This window comes from Podarcis pityusensis (assembly GCF_964106645.2).
Source record: "Podarcis pityusensis genome assembly, chromosome: 7".
Lineage (NCBI taxonomy): Eukaryota > Metazoa > Chordata > Lepidosauria > Squamata > Lacertidae > Podarcis > Podarcis pityusensis.
In genome coordinates this window covers 36849109-36873043 of record NC_138031.1, presented here as the reverse complement: position 1 = coordinate 36873043, position 23935 = coordinate 36849109, and the positions used below count along the sequence as shown (strand labels likewise).

At 40.5% G+C, this 23935-nt stretch overlaps 1 protein-coding gene across 8 annotated transcripts in view; it reads left to right on the top strand.

Moving 5' to 3' along the window:
- The window catches only part of CHD7 (chromodomain helicase DNA binding protein 7), a 145186-nt gene that overhangs the window by 81709 nt on the left and 39542 nt on the right, over positions 1–23935 (top strand). For all 8 annotated transcript variants that reach the window (XM_081013251.1, XM_081013250.1, XM_081013249.1 and 5 more), the window contains 6 exons: positions 2441–2579; positions 6244–6381; positions 9637–9702; positions 15632–15687; positions 19142–19256; positions 23200–23283. In XM_081013251.1, the coding sequence (XP_080869377.1) occupies positions 2441–2579; positions 6244–6381; positions 9637–9702; positions 15632–15687; positions 19142–19256; positions 23200–23283 (598 nt within the window). The remainder of the gene's footprint in view (positions 1–2440; positions 2580–6243; positions 6382–9636; positions 9703–15631; positions 15688–19141; positions 19257–23199; positions 23284–23935) is intronic.

Below are 23935 nucleotides of genomic sequence, written 5' to 3'. Positions count from 1 at the left end.
GATTGCATTTTTGTGTGAAAGGATAGAGCTCAGTCCTGTGAACGAAAACAAATTCCTGGGCTGAGCATGTGTTTGAAGGCACCCTGCTTTTTAATTGTATGCCTGTCTCCCTGAGCCAATATTGTGCACTTTGCTATGGATGGTGGACATTGAGGTTCTAGTAAAAAAACAAAAGTAGATTCTGCAGAACTGAAGTCTATCTACACTTGAGGTAGGTCGCCAGTGATGAAAATGTTTTAGTTCATACTCTTACCTATTACTAGCTAGCTAGAAGGGAGGAAGCTTTCTGAATATACAGATTTTCTGCTTAAATTTCACTATGTGGCTTGCATGAAACCTCCTATGTTGCAAGCACTTGGAGATTCTTTATGTCCTGAACAATAGAAAAGACGGAATCATTAGCACTTTCTAGCCTTTCAGCAAATTGACATTTTATCAAACCTGCCCTGTGCTGTTCTTCAATATGTTACGCCAGTTACTCAAATGCAGTAGTGCACCCAGGGTACACTAACTGTTATTAAATTAAATGGTATGCTTAGCTCTGATTTATAGAGGTCACCAGCAAAAAGCACTAGCCTGTCAACTTGCTTTACCTGGCAGCAGCTCAACTACGACAGGCTTACCTTTGATTTAAACAAATTTGAGAAATATGTAAAGTTTGGGAAGCAGTTTTGCACTGATTTGATAAAAGAAACCACAAAATGCTGCAGCGCAGGTGTTGAGAATGTTTGAAAGCTGATTGAGGGAAGCAGATGGCTTTAGTCAGTGGCATCCAGCCAAAAGAGCAGGTGCTGGTCATGTGACCACTGGTTACCAGGGTAATCTGATTGCTCTTGGCGTGCAGATGAAAGGAAAGGGGCCCAGTGTTCAGCTGTAGTATTGTATAATTTGTGGCAGTTAGAGCGGAAATAAATGCTGGAAATGGAGCCTCATAGTAGGGGAGACTTCTGTCCATGTGTAGTATACACACTAGGGCAGTTGCAAAAGGAACTGTTGTACAGATTGATTAAAAAAATTGTCTTGTATCCCTTCTAAAGATATCAAACATTCTTAGTAATGTCAGGTTCTCATAGACATTGTGTGTGTGCGTATATTGTTCTTCATAATCTGAGTTTAAATAACAAATATTTAAAATTTGTATTCTTCAACTGCTATATTAAAAAAGAAATGGAGCACTTAATTAAGGTACCTCATGTTATAGACTATTATATGAAACACGGTGTTTTCAGTTTATAAATGTTCAGATATCTCCTGTCTTTTTTTTCTTCTGACGTTAATTTTGAGTATTTAGGTTAAAAGCCACAAATATGTTTGGCAGAAGCAATGAATATAGGTGTTTTAGGAACTTAAAATTGGGAAGGGGGACAGAAGTGAATATTGGATATATATGTTATTTCATCTTCCTGATACAGTTGCACTTTTACACACAAGAATCTGTATGTGTGTGAGAGGGAGGGATGGAAAGAGAGAGAAAGAATGAGAATTGCAAAATGTATCAGAGGAATGACACCTGAGTATTCATAAGAATTTTGATAGGAAAGCTGCTTCCGTAGAAAATGCTCCTAACATTCACATTGAGCTGACTCAGAATTTTATTTCTTTATTGCTTTCTACATTGTGCATATGGTATTCAAAAACCTCAAGTTGAAGATAATAGTAGCTTTGAATTCTAGCATGGCTTTGATATGTTGAAGGGGAAGCACCTAACCCTGTTCTGGCAAGTAAAAACTTCTACCTGCTTGCTGTCGGCATTCTGGGGTCAGAGTGAGTGTATAGCTTTCAAACCTTACTGGTTTTAGGAGAATCAGGACTTTCTTTACTAGGGCAGGATTTTCTTGCATGTCATCCAACACTGTCCTTTCCCCCATTTTAATGGCAAGGCACATCCTGTGGTATGATTTCCACTTTTAGAAATATGAAGACTTATAAAAGAGAAAAAAACAAGAACACAAGCCCTTAACATACACTGTTTTTTTTAAATACAGTGGTACCTCGGGTTAAGAACTTTGCTTCAGGATGAGAACAGAAATCACGCGGCAGAGGTGCGGTGGCAGCAGGAGGCCCCATTAGCTAAAGTAGTACCTCATGTTAAGAACAGTTTCAGGTTAAGAACAGACTTCCAGAACAAATTAAGTTCTTAACCCGAGGTACCACTGTACTGTTATAAATCATCCCACTCTAAGCTCCTGTGTGTCTAATAGGCACTGGCTGTTGAGCTAGCATGCTTTTTTTCTTTTAAGTTTTGTGCTCTACTGGATGAATTTAGTAGAAAAGTGTATTGCAGAGATTTAACAGGTAGTAGTAATAGGATGCATTTAAGACATTTTTAAAATTTTGAATTAGGTTGGAGTTATTGAAGTAGCTATGATGAAATGGTTTCAAGTATGTTCCATTCCATGTGGTGTAAAAAGCTTTGTTTATTCAACCACTCACGTTTTAGTAACAAGAAACCAGAATTGGAATCCAGTGCTGTGAAGAAAAAGGTCAACAAGGGAAAAGAAGGTTCTGAAAACTCAGATTTAGAAAAAACACCACCAGGATCACCACATCCTGAAGAAGAAGATGATGCAGGAGTTCAGGTAATACCACTGGTTATATTTTCATGCATAATTATAGAATACAACAGCCTCATTTAGAAATAACACTGAACTATGGTTTAGTGTTAGGAGAAAAAGCAACAGTGAGCCTTGAGCTTGTCTGCTCCCCTTCCTTCTCTAGCACTGCTAGGATTCTGGAAGGGAGCCGCTGTGCTTCCTCCTCTCCTATTATTCCTACCGTCTGCATCACATTTTTAAAGAATTTCTAATCAATAAGAGGACTTGTTCTCTTTTTATTTAACTAAATTATCTTACTGGCCTTTGATGAGTGGCTCTGCCAAAAGCTTTTTCAAAATCCAAGTATATAATGCCTACTGAGTCACTTCATATATATTTTGATTGACACTCTCAAATATTCCTAAAAAGTTAGTGAGTCAGAAACCAATTCTCTCTTTCCAAGTCTTGTTTAAGAACGGTCCTCAACTTCAGAGTCTTTTCAGTTGCTCTGCATCATCTATAAAGATGCAAGTTAGACATGAGACCTCAAGCTTTTTAATAGATCCAAATATTGTACACTGGTACCTTGGTTTTTGAGCGTCTCGGAAGCCAAATGCTGAAAACCCAGAAGTAATTGCTTCCGTTTTCAAACACGCCTCGGAAGTCAAACAGCGTTCCCCCCCCTTTTTTCTCCATTGACTTTGCTGGCTGCCCTTTGCGCCTCAGTTGTCAAAACGTTTCAGAAGTCAAGCGGTCTTCTAGAACAGATTATGTTCAACAACTGAGGTACCACTGTATATCTCTTGTTTTCTCTTCTCTGCCCTAAGTACAAGCAGCAGCAGTTTTGAAGTGAAACACTTACAACAGAAGGGCTCTCCATCTCCAGTCACCAGGTTTCAGGGGACAATAGGCTTCTAAGTTAGATGGCTTCAAAATTGGCTATTGGGGCTGTTCAGAAAGTTGTGTTGAATGCAGAATCCAACATTCTCCATTTTTATTCTAAAAATGCAGCAGTATATACAAATTTATATTTGAAACAGGGCAACGCTTGGAAAAATGGGAACACAGTAGTGATCAGTGACCAGGCGGTTTATAAAAAGATTTCTAAACTAACTTTCAGGATATAAATGCTCTCACAAGACAGTTTACAGTCCTAAAATCAAAGTGATAATATATAAAAATAGCAATTTTAAAATGCATGCGTCCTGTAAAATGACCAGTAAATCTGAAGCACAGCAGTTAATGAAGTGCAGAATGGTCCTGTCTCCTCCTGCCACTGGTGCCTCCATGGAAGGTGGCTAATCCAGGAGCGGCCCCAAGTTGCACACCTGCCTCTTCATAGGGAGTTGCTGTATTACAACAATATCTGCAGGGCTACAGGTTTCCCAACTCTGCTATAGATGTTGACAAACCATGGGGAACAAGGTAGAACCTTGAGGCACCCTGAAAGCCTCTGGTATAGGAACAGAACATAAATCTCCCAGCACCACCATCTAGATCCATTCCCCGGGAGGGACCATAACACCATGTGTCATCCCAGACAGGATGCCATGGTCAGTGGTATACAAAACTGCTGTGAGGTGCGGCAAAACCAACAGGGTCACTTTTCACATTGATTCCCTGGTGTAAATCATCCACTACGGTGGTTTCTGTCCCAAAACCAAAAATAAGATAAGTCTGTAGCTGGGAACCTTCCTCTTGTTCTTGGAACGTCATTAAAAATGGTAAATTTGAGATTGGGTGATTAATTTTCCAGAGCCAATGGATCTAAATTTGTCTTCTTTATAATGATTTTACCACTTCCACCTTCAAGGTAGCTGGAATTAGACCTGGTTGCATTTCTCCTGAAGGAATAAGTATGTAATCTGTTCCTTGATTCAACCTTTCAGGCATATCATAGGACCACCGGCCCTAAAGAAGCTGCATTGGCTGCCAATATGCTTCCAGTTTGCATTCAAGGCAATAATGAAAATGCTGAGACTAAATAGCTTGGGACCTCAGTACCTGGGGGAACACCTCTCCACATATATTCCTGCCCAAGAATTATGGCCTGCTGGTGGGTGGCGGCCCTACTCACATCCCACCTCTGGGAGCTGTACAGAGAGTTCTTTTTGCTATAGTGACCCTGTTATGGAATGTTCTTGCCTTGGAGGCCCAGCTGTGCCTGTTGTTGGCTGTATTTCACCACTAAGTTAAAACCTGGCTTTTTACTCAGGCATTTGGGTCATGTGGGGGGTGGTTCAGTGTTTGACCTGCTAATGTCATTCATTGGTGTTGAATATTTTTATGCTGAATATGGCTATTATGAATTAGGCTATTACAAATTATTATATTTGTTTTTTTGGTGTGCAAGAATTGTTGCTGTGTGCCATCCTGAGATGAACTAATGGGCTAGATTAGAAATATTTAATAAATATCTAAACATTTAAATAAATAAGTAAACAAACTACATAAGTTACTTAACAGGGTCTGTATAGATACTCAGTCGTGGCAGATTTTATTAGCAAAGATGAGCAAGAATCCAATGTGCCAGGTCATTGATTCCAATGCTCCAAGTAGCTTGTCAACATCCTCAGGCTGCACAAGCTGAAAATAATGATAATGATAATAGCAGTACCACCTAGTGGTCTGGCTGCATCCTTATGGGGTTCTGACCATACTAATAGTTTTCTTCTGCAAAATGCAGCAAGTAGGCACATTGATTATTTAAGGGTCTTAGATATTAATTTTGTTGCTCTTGTGTTAAGCAGGCATCTGGTCTCTTAAAACAGCTACAACACTGGGAGGATGCAGTGGTGGCAGAAAAGCAGGCTTTCATTGCCATCATCAGTGCCACATGGTAGTATGTATGATCGAATCCAGTCTGTGTTTGGCCACATTCATCATGATTTTTTTCTGCCACCTGTGCTCCATTTGTTGACTTTGTCACTTAACAACCCTCAGCTCCTAATACAAAGGAGCTGAATTAACACTTGCTGAAGACATTCAGGAGCGACCGTACTGATAGCTCTACTCATATCCTGATTCAAGAGCCAGCTAGGATTTCAATAAGATCCCTGGCCTAAACTTCTGGGAAATTCCCCAGCGTAGGAGCCAACTTCTAGGGGCTGTGGGGGCTTTGGCCCCCACAATAAAATAATTTAAGGAGGTGGGCATGAACTGCATCATGTGATCGATTATGCAGGGCGGGACTTACCTGGCCTCCCATAATACTGTATTCAAGTTGGCACCCCTGTTCCCCAGGGATACCAGTAAACATTCTGGGTCCCTAAATCTTCTTGTGCAGACCATCAAAATCATTTCTCTCCAGAGACTGGATGCAGCATTCCACTCTAATGTCCTACCATTGAGCAAATAATACTTTAACTTATTTGGTATATTTCTTGATAAATGGTAGCATGGAAATCTTCTAAAGCGAAATTTCTCCAGGAGGCACACTCTGGCCTCTTTCCTGTTGTGCTCTTTCACCTGTGGTATCTAGTATATATTTCTTCTATTTTTATTTGATTTACTGCAAAATTTTACAAGGAAAAGCAGAATCATTTCCCATTCTGTAGAATGGGTAGGGCACCTGCTTTTGTGATAAGGCCCTTGAATTCCTTCTTTCCCTCTGCTTTCAAAGGGGAATAGATTTCTCTCTCGAGGACTATAGTCCTGCTAATCAATAGGATGAAATTTTACAATGCAGGGTGGTTTTTTTCTTTTTCAGAAGAGGCGCTCTAGCAGGCAGGTTAAGAGAAAGCGTTACACAGAAGACCTTGAGTTCAAGATTTCTGATGAAGAAGTTGATGATGCAGATGGTGCTGGAAGAAACTCCCCTTCAAATACTTCTCAGTCTGAGCAACAGGTCTGTTCATATTTATGCTCTTCAAATGGGTTAGACTGAAAATTCTTTATAACCATTTAGGCTGTAAAACATTTAAGTGTTGACTTTGCTTCCAAGGGACTTCCATCTCAGCTTGGCTCAACATGCCAAAGGAAATTAGTTGTTTAGGTTCTTAAAGGCTGTGCTCATTCAAGTTTTCTTTACAAGCCTACAATATGTAATTCAACACAATTTAGTGAAATTAATGGTCTCTGTTGTAAAGCCTAAAACTAGGCTCCAAGGAGACTGAATTTACCTCTGTGAATTCAGTGGTCTGGCTTCTATGACTTAATAAACCACTTAAGCTTGTCTCCTGCTGTCAGGCACTATAAGAACCCCTTTATGAAATTACTGTCTTGTAGTAACCAGCAGGATATGCTTTATTTTCTATGCAATGTAAATGATGGATAAAATAGGCTGAATAAAATGAAGGGCGATAATGTGAAATGACTCCTTTAACAATTTTTTTTTTGTAGTAGTAGTTTTTTAATGTCGCTACTTCACTTAACTAACTTGGGAAACCATTGCTGAAAGTGTGCACACACTTAAATATTAAATTGATAATTAATGTTAAGTTTTCTTAAATTTTATTTTTGATGTCTTGAGCTGAATATCTCCAAGAGGAGGTGTGTGGATAAGGGGCATCAATATTGCTTTGAAATTTGATGTTTTTGATCAGCTATAGAAGAATTTATTCCTATTCTCTGCAAAACTGAGGGTGTCATTATTACTGCAAAGCTATGTAACAACAAAATGACGGCGACAACAAAATTCCTTAAGATGCTTTCTGGATCAGATCTTTGGTCCAGCTACTTCAGAACTTGCTTTCCAACAGCAGTCAGCAAGATGCTTCCAAGCATGAAAGCTGGATATGAAACTGGAAGCAAAATGCTTCTGAACATGAAGATACCATACAGCCATGTGACTAATAGCCATTCATATCCTCATGGATCTATCTGATCTCCATTTAAAAGATACCTGAGTGACTGTTACAACATCTTGTTTTAGTGACTTCTATAAATTGTGTGAAGAAGTACTTCCTTGTGTCTATCCCAAATCAATTACTAATCAAATTTGTAGAAAGCAGTGTGGGTTAATTGTGTTGTGCTTATTTTCTTGCCTATTAATGCTCCTCTTTGTAAAGTGGTGACTGTGAATTCTAGTATTTGGAGTGAAGAAGAAAAACTTCTCACTCATCCTTAAACGGTCTCCACACCATAAATAATTTTATGAACCTGCATTATGTGCCTTTAGACATTTTTCTCCTGGTAGAGAAAAGCCAAACCTATTGGCTGTAAATTGGTGGCTAACTTGGAGCCACCAGTGGGCCTCATGGCCAAGTGGGGATTTGAACCTGATCTTAGTCATATCCTGGCTCTAACTGCTATACCACACTGGCTCTTACAGCTCACGATGGCTGTATATTACCGTATTTTTCGCTCTATAACACGCACCTGACCATAACACGCATGTAGTTTTTAGAGGAGGAAAACAAGAAAAAAAATATTCTAAATGAAACAGTGGATGTATGATTTTTGTGGTTCATGCTGTGGCCACAGACATGTGATCTGACAGTGAGTTTGGAGTAGCCCAATGCAAAAATCCTGAGGATCCATGTGGATCCGTGCTTTGTAACCACATTTTAAGTGGGGAGGGGAGGAAAAGCACTCAAGGGACAAGAAGCACGCGGGGGGGTGTGGAGAAGGATGCTGCTAATATAAAGGGAGAAGGCTCCTCTCCTCTCCCGCTTTGCTCCTTTAAAGCAAGAAGGCTCTGCTTTTCTCCCTCCTCCCCGCTCATCCCCGGCTTAGCGAGCTGAAAAACTTTGCTGCTATGTAGCGAGCTGAGTGGGGAGGAGAGAGGGACAGAGAGCCTGCTTGCTTTAGAGGAGCCAACCGGACAGGAGCCGCTTACACTCGTGTAAGCAGCTCCTCTCCTCTCCCGCTTTGCTCCTTTAAAGAAGCAGGCTCTCTGTCCCTCTTTCCTCCCCACTCAGCGGCTCTTCTCCCGCTTTGCTGTTTCAAAGCGAGCCACGGAGTAGGGAAGGAAGGGGAACCATGGATCCTCTGCTCACGACTGCAGCAGATCCCCCCGTCATCCGTAGGCATTCCCTCCATAACACGCACAGACATTTCCCCTTACTTTCTAGGAGGAAAAAAGTGAGTGTTATGGTGCAAAAAATATGGTACCTCCTGTATCAGGCATTTTACATATGAATGCTGGTTGCTGGGGATCCTGAATAGGAGAGTGCTATTACCGTATTTTTCGCCCTATAGGACGCACCTAGATTTTTTGGGGGGGGGGGGAAATAAAGGGGAAAAAAATATTCCTCCCCCAGCCCCCAGAACGGGTCCCAGAGCGATGCCAAAGCTGCGCGCAGCTTCAGCATTGCTCTGGGAGCTTGCACAACCTTTGGGAGCCCGGCGCGACTTCGCGCCGGACTCTGGGGGATTGCGCGGAGCCCGGGAGCTCAGGCAGCTCTGCGCAACCTTCGGGAGCCCGGCACGGCTTCTCGCCGGGCTCCCTAGGGTTGCGCAGAGCTACCTGAAGCCTGGAGAGCGAGAGGGGTCGGTGCGCACCGACCCCTCTCGCTCTCCAGGCTTCAGCGAAAGCCTGTATTTGCCCCATAGGACGCACACACATTTCCCCTTCATTTTTGGAGGGGGAAAATTGCGTCCTATAGGGCGAAAAATACGGTACACTCATGTACGTCTTGTAAGCTTCTCATAGACATTTGGTTGCCCACTATGAGAACATAGTAATGGACTCAGTAGGCCTTTGGGCTTCTCCAGTATAGCTCTTCTTAATGTTCGTAGCTCCAGAAGCATAAGCTCTTCCTCCTTTTTTTCTATTCTTCCAGTTCTTTATCCTTCTCTTTAGTTTCTCTTGCTCCTTTTTAGCATGTGAAACACTGCTAAATATATATACACAGGGAATCCTTGGAAATGGGAAAACAAGAGAGAGTCTAGGATTTATTTATTTATTATTTTGCTTCTTGGTGGTTTTTCAGACATAGGGGAGGAGTCGGAGAAAATGGGAGGGGGGGTTAATACCATGAATTTCAATTCTGCCCCAGCTACCATTAATTCAGCAACACCAGAAAAGGAGTGATAGGCTATTTTCTTAAAATTTGTACAAAAGAAAGCATTATGAGTTCATCAGGATCTCTATAATCATATTGGTTGCTCCTTTGCACTTTTTTCACCTGTGTAATTACTGTGAAATGTTTAATTGTAGGAATCTGCTGATGCTGAAGGTCCTGTCGTAGAGAAAATCATGAGTAGCCGTACGGTCAAGAAGCAGGTAATTTAAACAAAACAAAACTTCATATCTCAGTGCTTGTTTATTTCATAATTGCTAAACAAAAAAATGGATTTCACAAGTGGTTTTCAAAAGCTGTATATGCAACTGAAAATGCATGTTTAATCTGCCTATCCCACTAGATTAAATTAAGGTGATTTTTAAATCAGTGATTTAAATCACTACTTAATAATGAGCAAGATACTGTGCAAGGAAATTGGAAAATGGGAAGCTCACAGTGAAAGATCATGAAACACCACAAAACAGTTTCCTTAGACAAATAGTAACAAAATACTGGGGAAAAATACTGATTGGGACACTCCATTATTGTAATAGTGGGATCTTTATAGGGAGGTATTATTAGATTTGTATTTTTGCAAGTGTTATCATCGTGTCATGTGACTATTTGAGACTCAACAAGTTCTGCATGCTGCTTGTTCACTGCCTTTTGTTCCTGTGATATAACTCACTATTCCAAGAACATTTAACCTGGATTAATATTTAACTCACAACATCAAATACTTTTTCTGCATTGGTGCAAGGAGGCACAAGATAGAGGCATTCAGAAACTTTCATTTTTGCTTTGAAGCATTAAACTGTGGTTAACACTAAGTAGTGTAAGTTTTGCTCCAGTTTTTAGAATATTTTTAGTATAATTACTAGTTTCTGATTGCAAACATTGTTTCTTAATTATGAGTTCTTTTCATTTTTTGAAAAATATTATACATATTACTGTCATTATTTTGGTGAATAATCTCCTTCGTCCAATAAGCTCCTCTGTTGACAGTCTGGAATTGTTTAACCTCTGAAGTATCTTATATTGTGGCCTTTTTCTATTGCTTCTGCTAGATTTTGACTATCTGATGCTCAACTTTTTCTAATATTATTAAAAATTGTAGTCCCTTGATTCCTCTAGGACCATACACTCTACTTTAAAAAATGGGAGTCTGAAGGCTTGTCATACTTTATTGTAAAGTTGTTGTTAATTCTTCTCCCAGCTATGACTACTGAATTTGTCATTTGCCATAAATCAGAATGGGCCTTTTCAGTGGTGACCACCTGTATATGGAATGCTCTCCCCAGGGAATGCCTAAGGATGCCTAGTGCCATCATTGTCATTGGGCCTATTGTCTCAGTAACTCCACGTGGTACATGTCTGGGATTACCTCAGGTATTAATGCAAAGAACACACACAAGACTTCTCATGCACATGCCCCTGGGGAGAGCATTCCATAGCATGGAAACATTATGTCAAGCACCACCCACTGCTGTGTGTTGGAAACAACCAAATGCCTTTGAAAATGTGTGCACTCACATGCCAATTACGCACATAGACCCATATCTAAATAACCCATTTCTGGTAATAAGCTGAGATCTGGAAGCATCCTGGTTGCAACCCAGTTTTAGGCCTGGCTTTGACACCAAAATTGCCTTGGTCACCCTGGTTGGTTACCAGTGCAGGGAGAGAGAAAAGGGGAGTGCAACCTTCTTGGTTCTTCAGACTCTTGGCAGCTTTTGATACCATTGGCTCTGGTGTCCTCCTTGCATGGCACTATGAAGTGGGAGTTGAGGGCATGGTGTTATGGTGGTTGCCCACCTCCCTCAGGACAGCTTCCAAAAAAGCAGCATTGGAGGGCTTCTGCTTGGCCCCATTGTAATGCTGCAAGGTATGAAAGGGTTTCCTTTCTCTCCACTAGGCTCTTTAATATTAATATGAAGCCACTTGGTTGAGGTCATCTGGGGATTTAGGGGCATGGTGTCGTCAGAATGCTGATGATATCCAGCTCTGTGTCAACCATATTGGACGAGGCAGTGCAGGTGCTAGACTGCTGCCTGGAGGCAGTATCTAAGTGGACGAAGGCCAATAAACAGCCTGAATTCTGACAGGTTGGGGGCACTGTTGGGTATGTCACTGAACACCAGTTGTGATGGTTAACAATGGGGGAGAACGCTGTGTTCTGATAGATACACCGGGTTGTTCTTAAGGTTGCATGATTTGCAGAAAAATAGATGTTAAGATTCTTGAAGCTGAGAAAATGCCCAAGTGAACAGAATAATATATACCTTTATAATCCCTCTGATTTTGTAAGTTAACACTTTTTTTACAATATATGGCCTGAATTACCACAAACCAGTGTTTCCCAAACTGATCTATGGAACTCTGGAGTTCTGCGAAGCAGTCCCAAGGGATTCCATGAAGAAAAATGTGTGATTTCCATTGAGCCTCCGCAATGGGGATTAAATGCAGTACTTGGGGAACTGTATTGGGAATCCCTTCCCCTTCTTTCCTTCCCTCTCTGTGCTGTTGGGCAACCAGGATGGCAATGCTGGTTTCCCTCCACAGCCTTGCTACTGGGTTAAATGTACTGTTCAAGGAATTGTCCTTGGAATCCCTCATTTAGTTGCAGCCTGACGCAAGGGTAAATTTTACTATGGGGATTAATTCTGCTCTTTAGTAAAGTGTTGGCTTTAGCACTCTCATAGAACCAACTTTCAATATTGTATTCATATTTTTAATACACTTTGGGGTGGAAATCCTGTTAAGACTATTGAGGGATAATAGGTCCCTTCAGTTATTTACTATGAATCCAGTATTTTTTAGTGCATTTTAGGTTTCTGTTTTGCTTTCTCTTCTATTTTCTCTTCCAGAGCTTCCTGATAGCCCAATAAGGAGTTTTAAGTTGTCACTGAGGAATACAGTGTTCCCCAGTTGTTTGTAATTTGTGTTACACTATTTTTATGAATATTGAATATGACACCAATAAAATATAATTAGTTTGTCAAACTAGAGTCATATTGAAATCAATTATTAACTTTATTTCCAGCTAAGAGTTGGGTGTGAGACCAATAGTGTCCCAAATTCTTTAAAAGCCTTAGAAGGAGGAAACTGGCTAGGGAGAAGGTTGGATCTTTGGACATCAAGGGAATTAAGTGTATACTAAAGGTAGAAATAGAGATTGCCACCTATTGTGGGTATCTTGAGTCGTGTCTAAGTCAATGATGGATCTGGCAATGATCTTGGGCTGCTGTACATGTTGATGCATACATGCAGTCACTCCAGCCTATTTCTGATGACTTTACACTGTTGTAGATTGGCCAGGATATTTAGTGTACTCAAAAGTGAGGATGCTGGCATTCCACCACCAATCTGAGTGTGTGTAAAATGTTCCTGAAGATGTTGTGGCACCTTGAGAGGGGGAATCATTGGAGAGGGCAGTGGGTGCAGCACTAGAAAGGCATGTGCTTGAAAGTAGTAGCAGTGCTGGCCCCAACCCTGTCCTGAAGTTGAAGGAATCATGGACCCCAAGGGTCATCTAATCCAACCCTCTGCAATGCAGGAATCTCAGTTGAAAGTATTCATGACAGATGGCCATCCAACTTCTGCTTCAAAACCTCTAAGGAAGGAGAGTCCACAATCTCCCATTCTGTTGTAGAAAGGAGTCTTTCTGGACTGACCAGGTGGCTTGTAGTTGTGGTTTCTTGGGAACAAACAAGTCTTGGTTAAGCTAGTCGACTTTGGTCAAACTATGGTTAAACTATTCAAACTATGCCTTAGTGTTTCGTGCACACCAGGTCAGAAACTTAAAACTAATGTTGTGCCTGGTGCAAGTGACTTGGTTTCCTGGATGATGTTGATAATCATAATGATAATGATAATTTATTTATATCCTACCCATCTGGCTGGGACATTTGGCTGGTCTGGGTCTTTCCCCTGAAGAGGGTGGCATTGCAGTGGCACATTTCCTCGAAGAGCCGGGGGAAATGGCATCATTCAGAAACTGATCTGCAAGGCCTTCCTGTACATGTGGTAAAAAAGAATGATGAACATTGTGACCTCCTCATCCCATGCCCTCTGGGAGTCAAGGGATGCTATAAATTGGCTATCCTATCTGTCCTCTTCAGCCAGCAAAGGCAATAGTTTTTAAAGGTTTGGGGAGGCCATTCTGGAGGGTTGCTACAGCTGACCAACACATCATTTTGTTAGTTCATTGCACTAGAAAATGGAGCAGATGGAGGCAGATTTCAGAATTCCTACTGTGGATCTGGAAAGCCCACCTCTTAAAGAAGGTGCAGAATACACACAGAAACACAAAAACACCAAGGTCAGGGATTATTGTTTCTAGGTTTGTGAAAACAGAATGGAGACTTCAGGGCACCATGTGGGTTGTTAATCAGATGTTTGCACAGAAAGTGCTAATTACCCTGAAGCCATGAGTTGCAAGTTGCAAGCAATAGTCCTTTCTTATGGGCAGTATTGGGTGTTGATTGCAAGCTCATGTGAAAGTTTTTTTTGGTCCAATAATAGTATTTTTCCCAACAATTGCTGGGTATCCCTGTTTTTAAACAAATCATATATAAATGGTGCTACAATTTAAGAAAGTAAATTGGTGTGCGGTGTATGGTTGGTTTAACTTTGTTGCTTCCTTATTCATCCTATTTTAGATGTTAGTAGGGTGAACTGGCCTGTGGTCACTTTAAATTTCCTCCTCCTTGGCAGCAGCTGCAAAGCTACCTGCCTTGTGAGGGAGGACATAGAGAGAGGCAGGGAAAGAAGTCTATTGGTAGGCAGAGTTAGGAGTGAGTTTATGAGACAAAGCACCAATGAGAGCCACTGAGCCATGGGAACGGATTTGTTTTTCTACTTCTCTTGCCACATGGCTTCAGTGAGCATCTGGGGTGGGGCAATAAACTATATCAGGTTTGCACATAATAAGCCAAGCTTCATAAGTCATCCACAAACCATGGCTTATGATTGTGGTTTGTTGGGAAGAAACAAGCTATGGATAAACTACAGTCATACCTCAGAAGTTGAATAGAATCTGTTCTGGAAGTCTGTTCGACTTCCAAAACATTTGGAAACCAAAGTGTGGCTTCTGATTGGCTGCAGGAAGCTCCTGCAACCAATCGGAAGCCGCGGAAGCCCCATCGGATGTTTGGCTGCCAAAAGAACGTTTGTAAACTGGAACACTCCTTCTGGGTTTTGATCGTTTGGGAGCTGATTTGCTCAGGAACCAAGGTGTTTCAGATCCAAGGTACGACTGTACTGGGTTGGGTTTACACAATGGAACAAATAATGGTTGATCTAAACAAACCATACCTTAGCATTATGTGGAAAGCAGGCCAGACTTCAGGATGAAATTATACCTTAAGCTGTATCAAAATCTGAGGTTTTCTTTCTGGGTTTTTTTTAAAAAAATGTTGAAGCTGCAGAACGTGCCACACAGCCTGCATAAATTTATTTTATTGACACTTAGTATTGGTTTAAGATTTTTTGTAACAGTTTTAGCCTTATTAAATGTTATATTTTGGGCATTAATTTAATTTGCCTGCTCTGCATGCAAGGTCACTTGTCAGGATGAATTTAATTGCACCGTTGAGTAAAACTAACATCATGAACAATAACATGTTAAAACTACTATTAGAAGTGAAAGGTTCAGTTTCATACAGTTTCTTATTATCAGTGCTAACAATATGGAAGTATAAACGCTGTTAAAACACTACTTGAACATGTTACAAAAACCACAATATAAAGTTGCCAGGCACCAGCCAAAAATAATACATATGGCATTCACGAGTGCAGTTGCTAATTGGCTGCTGCCTGAGAAAATGGTACACTTGGCTTCTCCTTAACACTGTTGGTTTGGCTGGAAGCCAGAGTTGGGGTCAGCTTGTTGTGAATGAAGCTGCATGTGGTTAGGGAGGAGTTAAAATGATTCATGTCTTGGGTGTTGTAATAAGTAGTGCAGAATGTTCATGGGCAGACAGATGTAGAAAACCCTTTACCTATATCATTCTTCCCCTTTTCTTTAAAAAAATGCCATACAATAAACCTTCCTATTGTTAAATTCCAATCTGTGTTACATTATATATAAGTTGGAGGTGATACCTTATAGCAGAGTTCATAATTAACATCGTGAGTATCTTTTTACAGATGGAGAATGGAGAGGAAGTAGAAACTGAAGAATTCTATGTAAAATACAAAAACTTGTAAGTAAGCAATAACTTCAAAATTACTTGAAGTACAGTCAACTCCCAACTTACACACATTTAACTTGTGCAAATTCAGCTTTATGTGCTTGGCCAGAAAAAACCCAAAAATAAATAAAAAGGGACAGGCATCCAGGAACAGAATGTCAGCAAGCTCATTGCAATTGCACTCACCTTGAATAGCATTCATAGGTTCAGGGAGAATGTTCAGTAGCCTTGGAAGAGTACATACAGCCTTGGGAGAGTATTAAGAGTCACAAGTAGAGTGTGTTTTTTCTGTATGTGAGTTTGGCTTTAGACGCTATTCCTGGAACGCAACCCCGACGTAAGTTGAGATTCGACCTTGTATTTAAATTTAATCCATCATTGCCATCTAACATAACTGTTGCTATTGTGCAAACCTTAATCACGAAAGAGTAAACACATTTTTTCACCCACTCAGTTTAGAATTACTGATCTTTATTTTTTTGCCATCATTTTTCTCTGTAGCATTTTTAGGTAAGAAATTAATTTTTTATTTCCATTTTTTTTAAAGTGTTTTTGTTCAAGGCTAGTGCTTCTGTTATGACTTGCAGAGACAAAATTGGGGTAGGGCTCATCACCACCTTACAAAGGTTCACAAGGAAGTGGGTGCAAGCATCAAGAGATGCACATTCTAATGGCAGAGGAGACCAGACCAATAGTACATTTGCTAAGCTAGTTGTGTAGTTAACTAGTTGTGGCAGAATAAGATGGGGATACACCTCCATCCACATTCTGTTTCAGCTAGTCATGTAACTGAATGCAGCTGGAGCAGGATTGACTTAGAGATCTTGCTCTGCATCACTAGTGCAATGGACAATGATCTCACCAGTTTAATGATGCAATACAAGGATCACTGTCTGGTTGCCTGGGATGTAGTCCACCTCTAGTTCCCCCTCCTATTAAGGGTGTGGGTCATCAGAAGGCTTTGTTTACATTTAGTGGTTATGACTCATAGCCAAATGTGATTGACTGTTCAGTGCCATGATGTTGCAATGTTCATTACATGATCCTCATTAGCTAGGTTGACTACTAAAGTTGCACTTTTCGAAAGCCTACTTTTCACCTAAAGAAAAAAATCACAAAAAAGGGAACATTGGCATTGGTTTTCTTTATTTTTGAGAGTTATACCACACTGTTAAGGCAGGATAGTTTACAAACAGATGTAATTAAAATACAATAAAAATAAAATATCAATACAAGTCATTAAAGTAAGAATGAAAGGTGGCAGCTCATAATAAGATTAAAAGGCTGTTAAATGGCATTAAAACATGGGTTGTTATGACTCCATACTCATCTTTTATTATTTGAATTTATTTAAAGCAACTTGCAAATTAAAATCATAATAGAGCAGCGTGTTCCAAAATTGGGCTTACAGTCAGTCACAACTCAGGCAGTTCACACAACACATACTAGATATACTACAGCAAAAGTTGTAAAATCAGATTAAAATCAATTTGTTTACAAATATTTAAAAGAACTTTAATTCTGTTGAAATACTTAGTCTCTTTGATTTCAGTGGGACAAGGCAAATTAACTTTTGTTGGATTATGCTTTTTGTCACAACAGTCACAGGAATTGTCTGTTGTTGTGCAGGTTTTGCAGTACTTTTTCTCTGCACAGACTTATGCCTGTGGAAGATCAGTGCTGTTTCATGAACAAAAATGTATATTGTGAGCTAATTCCATGATGATGATGATGATGATGATGATTTATTTGCACCCCGCCAGAGCTGGGCTCAGGTCGGCTAACATCAGAAAAACTAACACAGTATACAAAGAACATAAGAACATTGTCAGGACTGGTCGTTGTCCTCTTCAGATCACCACACAAACGCTTCTTGTTCTTTTATAAAACTTTTTATTGCGTATTAACAAAACATTCTTATAAACGGTTCTTAACTATTATTCCTCAGAGTCACTTATTTCAGATACCTTCTGAGCTCTGCTTCTCCGTGACCAGCCACTCTCAAAATGGCGAAGGCGCCTTTCCCTTCGCTTTCCCACTCTTTTTTCTAACCTCCTGGCTAGAGCTGGCCTGTGTCTCCCCTCCTCCGAATCTGAGCTAGAACTTAACCCTTGCCTTTCCTGTGAACAGCCGGTCCCTCCCTGTTGTTCCTCTTGCTCCCTTCTATTAGATTCACTGCTCTCCTTCCCCCCTTGGGGAATGCTTTCTCCCTCTGATAAACTGAAAACTTCTAACTCTTCCCTGACAAACATAAAAACAGGCAATCAATTAATTAAAATACATCTTAAAATTAGTTCAGAGCAAATTAAAATCTGGACAGATGGCAGTCCACGGGTAAAATTGAGAGTGGTTAATATTCTCCAGGGCCAACTGTTACCACTGGTCTTTAAAGGACCTGTGAGCAGGCTAGGAGGCCTCTTTAATGCTTGTTCTTATACAGAAAAAAAAGAATCAGACTGAACCCTGACCAAAGGCCTGGCGGAACAGCTCCGTCTTGCAGGCCCTGCAGAAAGATGTCAAATCCTGCAGGGCCCTGGTCTCTTGTGAGAGAGTATTCCACCAGGCCGGGGCCACGGCCGAAAAGGCCCTGGCTCTGGTCGAGGCCAGTCTAATCTCCCTGGGGCCTGGGATCTTCAGGGTGTTATTATTTGCAGACCTTAAGGTCCTCCGTGGGGCATAACAGGAGAGGCGGTCCCGTATGTATGAGGGTCCTAGGCTATATAGCACCTTAAACCTGATCCTGTACTCCACCGGGAGCCAGTGCAGCTGGTATAGCAGCAGATTAATGTGCTCCCGTGGCGAGGACCCCGTGAGGAGTCTCGCCACGGCATTCTGCACCCGCTGGAGTTTCTGGGTCAGTTTCAAGGGCTGCCCCACGTAGAGTGAGTTACAATAATCAAGCCTGGAGGTAACTGTCGCATAGATCACAGTGGCGAGGTCAGGGCGAGAGAGATAAGGGACCAACTGCTTAGCTCGGCGGAGATGAAAAAATGCTGCCTTTGTTGTACCTGTAACCTGCGCCTCCATAGAAAGGGAGGCGTCTCTTGACGGAAGGCGCTGGCACTAATTGTGCCCCCGCAAGGGATGGGAGTTGGCCCCCCAACCCCATATAGTCCTGACCCAGCCAAAGGACCTTGTCTTTGAAGGATTTAACTTCATCCGGCTCCCACGTAGCCATCCAGCCACAGCTTTCAAACATCAGATCAGTGTGTCTGGGGCCGATGATCATCATCATCATTCAGAATGAGTAAAAGAGGAAGACTCCTTGACCCAGTTCATCTATATTCAAATGTGTGTGTTGTGTTTTTCCTCAAAAATTAAATAAGGATGCCTTAAAATGGAGAGATTGTGTCCTAATTTGTACACAATTATTTTTCATAAATATCAAGCTGTGACTAAGTGATTAATACCTGGAAAACTAGGATGTTGCATGTTTGAATTTGTGTTTTCTTCCATTTATTTTTAGCTCTTACCTTCACTGTCAATGGGCATCTGTGGAAGTATTGGACAAAGACAGGAGAATTCAGCAAAAGATTAAGAGATTTAAGGCAAAGCAGGGGCAGAATAAGTTCCTTTCAGAGGTATGTTGATTTATTGTTTTAAATTCAGTCTTGCAACTAAGCCCCAAAGGTTACTGACTAGCATTTTTAAAAAAGAAAAACCCAGCCTGGTAGGATCTGGCAGTGTAAGGACAGGGAGCTGCAACATGCAAAGGAGAGAGCTTCCCTCCTTGGGTGCCGGGTGAAGAGGAGGGATGGAGTATTTTGTTCCTTCATGTACCTGCATTCAGTTCCTTGGCATCGATGGCTACTAGCTGAGTGTTTAAATACAAGGCTGTTTTAGTGATGTACTTTACATTTGCATAATTCTTCAAACCTGGTGACAGTTATTTGTGTCTCTGTCGTCTCAGTGCTATGTATTGAATGCTCAGTTGCTCTCGAAGACTCTATGCCACATATACACTGATTTTAGAGCACTGACATTCTTGATGGGTGACTTTCAGTAATGGAACTGTCCCCATTACATGTTCACTAACCCATGCCTGTATGCTTTTTGGAAACTTTGGGGAAATGGCCTAGTCAGGCTGGCAATCAAGGTTTGCAGTTAAGTCTGTATGCAAAGTGGGGAATTTCTCTGATACTTCGCTACCAGTGAAATTTTACTGGTTTGCAAGTGGGGTTGGAGTTGCTTTGGATATTGGTCTAGACTTTCAGAATTGGGCAAGCTGTAACCTTGAATTTATTCTATGCAATCCATATATTCCTTTCTCCCTTTATGAAATATTCTGATTGCAGATACTTAGGCACTTATGTTTGCCTTTTTGTTTTGTTTCCCCCTCTAATAAATTACACACGGCATACTTCAGTAAACAGGATGCTGCTTGTTCATTTCCAGAAATGTTTGTGCTGTTGTGGTTTTAATGTTTTAATGGTTACAGCAGTGTTTTGACCTAGGGTTTATATTTGCTTTTAGTTATTAATCTCTGTACAAATTAAGAGAACAGCATCAACTTAGAGATGGAAATGTTGGAATGTTAAGGTTCTCATACAGATAATTACAAACTTGCGGTATTATAGCTACGGCTTTTGCCAGATTCACATTTTGCGTTGTGTAAATTAGCTTCATCTGGGTTATCTTCTGGACTTTCTCTTTTGTGTATTAATTTTGCCTACCCTTCTGATGGCTTAAAGTTACATCTGCACTAACTAAGCATGAGGGTTTGCAACCCTCGCTTCAGACCCTCATTAAATGAGACACTGGTTGCTATTAGCCATAGTTAGAGGAAGAGGGGCTAAGGGTATATATAACCCCAGTCTGCTCTGAATTTCTTAACCATTGTTACATCTGCACCATGGAATCATTTACCCCAGGCATTGCCAACTTTCTGGACCCATGCAAATTTGTTGTAGGCATCACTCATCCCACACTGCAACCAAACACACACTTATCTGCTCCACCCTGCCCCACATTAGGTTTGAAGAAAGTGCTTTGGCCTGTAATGAGAGTAGAGTGGTATGAAAGCAAATGATAAGGAGTTAATGCTTTCTTCCCAGCTGCACTCTCCATGAAGATCTCCACTGCCACCCATTAGGCTTGAAAACAGTTCTCCCCTTATTGCAATTAGGCTTGAAAGAAGATATAAAGCCTTCTACTGAAACCAATAGGACACTTCTTAGAGGCTTAATCCAGTGCAGGGAATTTTTGGTTGGGAGACGGTACAGTCACAGCTGGGGAGGGTTAAAGTTTCCCTTTCCTTCTGACGTACCTTGAAATTAACCCTCCCTGTTGAAATTAAACCTAATATGGTAGCCAATACAAGGCTTCTTTCAAGCCTAATTGCAATGCAGTGGATCAAGGCTGAGGAGCAGAGTGAGCCCTTCTCCAGCTGTGGCCACTCCTGAAATTGGTCTCTGCACCACAGTTAGTTTTGAAAAAAAGGCTTTTCTCAGATAATATTTTTCAAGCCAAATTGCACTCAAAAGGGGGGCAAGGTGTAACAGGTCGTCTCAGTGATACCAGGTAGGGCTTTGGTAGGCCCCAAATTGGCAATCCCCTTAATTTTACCCATTTAAACAAAGAGGTTTTATTTTTTATTCTTTTCTTTCTCACATTATGAATTGTAAATTGTGGGTAATTATTCAGATATGACATGCGAGTGTGGTGTTTGGAAATCTGTCATCTACATTTCATGCTTTTAAACTGTGTGAGAAACGTTAATAAACAAGCAGAGTGGATACATTTTAGAATCAAAACAGTTAAAAACCATTATATAAACAAATTATTATAACTAATAATAATGCATAGTATTTTTTATATAGAGTTGGATCCAAAGTTCCATGTCAGATGCTCCTACTGGTGAATATTTCCCCCCGTATCATTTCTGCACTCAGGGCTTTAAAGGTCACCACCTTTCATTCGTTTTCTAAAAGGGGGGAGCGTCATTGTCACTTTAAATTGGGACTTGATATGCAGTGGCAACCAGTGCAACCAGTACAATACAAGTTTAATATGACATCTTTCCCTGCCTGAAAGAGGTGCATATTCTCCTAACTAGCTTTGACACATCAAAACAGACTTACGTCCTACTTATTGATAGCCCAGAAAAGTGCACCCTTTTCACGACTGGGCAAGAAAGATGAAATTGATTGAAATAAACAGGTTCAGATAGTGCCTGATTTTGTATTTAGTTGTGACCCTTGAGCCATGCTGAAATCATGCAATTTTCTCCACAAGTAGCTAGCAAATTCACCACAGTGGACTGATTAAATTTTTGGTGGAGACAGTCCAGATTTAAAAGGCCATTCACCATCCAAAATAGCTCAGCTGGATAGAACTTTGCAGAGGCACTGGTAGCTGAGAAAAAAGGGATTTCTTCTCAACTGTAGTGATATAATCCTTTAAATGGGATCTAGGCCATAATTTTTCAGATTTGGCATGAATCAAGAGCATCTGTACTCTAGGCCTCTCTGTTTCTTGCACCTTGGGTCCCCTGTAAAGCAGCATAGTGACGAAGTGGAGGGAGGAGAGGATGTGTTGAGAGACAAAATCACAGATGAGCCAGGCTAGCTGACAGGGTAGCTGCCCAAAGCTAGTGGGCAAAGACCTCAAAGACACCTGGTTCTTTTCATCTGGAGACAGAGCCTCCCAACTAGTTCTGATGGGCAAGGAATGGGTAGAATCTCTTTTGGGGGGAAACAGGAATTCTCACAGTGATACTAGTGTCATATAAATACTACCAACAACTACAACTACTGGTTCCAGGCCAGTTATTTGTTCAACACCAGTGTTACTGTGGAGCCATGACATGCTTATCCCGAAGAACTGTGCATGTATTTCAGTAATCCTTAGCCACGTAGCTTAGGTCAATATTATATTCCCATGTTGCAGATGAGAATATCTTAGGTTAAATAGTGTATTTTGAGGTGAAGTGAGAATTGGACCAGGGGCTTCGTGGCCCACACTCTGAGACACCACAGTATACCAGCTCTCAGGGATTACTTGAGCACACATCATAAATAGGAAACTTACTGATAAGATAGAGAAGGAGAAAAGAGTGAGAATTTTGCAGTGGTCTTTTTATTTACTTGTTCAGGAATAATAATCTATTTTATACAGCAATTATGCAACTTCTGTACTTGCGTTTTTATGTCACTTAGCATACATGGCTCTAGTTTTTTTTTACTGCAAGCTGCAATCTTCAAGAATTCTAAATGCATTGCATGCTATAAGCCTTTTCGATTGCTCATTAGTGAATTGTAATTTCACACTTCATTTAAAATATTCTTAAACATTCTCTCACAGTAAAAGGTTTCACACAGTAATTAAGAGGCCCAGTTAACAAAGTCTGAGAAGTCTGATTCCCTCACGGGGAGCAATCTTACTGAATTGTTGCATTTCAATTAACATGTTGACATTTGTCAAATATACATTACGTATTACTGTGGCCCCCAATATTTTTTTTCCTGAGAATATTTGCTAATAGAAATTTCTGATATTCTATTTATGCTTTTCCCTCTTAAACAGATAGACGATGAACTTTTTAATCCCGATTATGTTGAAGTTGATCGAATAATGGATATTTCACATAGCAAAGATGATAATGGAGAGGTAAGAGAACCTGACAGAAGTGTATATTTATGAAGTAGCTCTGTCGAACTAATATTAGCAAGATGACATGCTTTAGTTTAGCTTGTTGTTGATAGATGTTGCCATGTTGGTCACAGAGATTGATATACTTAATGGGTTTTGTTAGTGTATGGGTATAGAAGTCTAAATTATAGAGAAGCATTCAGCTTGAAAACATCCGTTTCTTTGCTAGTCAAAACATTGCCTTACCTACTTATTTATATTACATTTAATAGTGGTGATATGCCAAGAGAGAAAGCAGAATATATGTTTTTATGGGGACAAGAAACAGAGGAAGACTGTTTCAATCTGAGCACTGTTTTTTCTGTCTCATGGCACTGATCTTTCTAGTTATAGGATTTCATAATTACATTTTTTTTTGCAATAATAGTATTGCATGTCTTACTTGAATATTTTTGCTCTTTAGCTTATAAAAATTAAGTTTGACAAGGTGAATCTCATTTTGCTAATGAACTACATGTGGCAATATATTAAAGTACCAAATATTCTCAAATTTAGAAATAGCCCTAATTTTCCTTTTTAGTGTTGTTCTCGTTTGTTAATCAATGCAAGCATTTCTTCAAGTCCTGCATTATATGGTAGCCAAGTAATTGTTAAAATAAATGTCAATTTC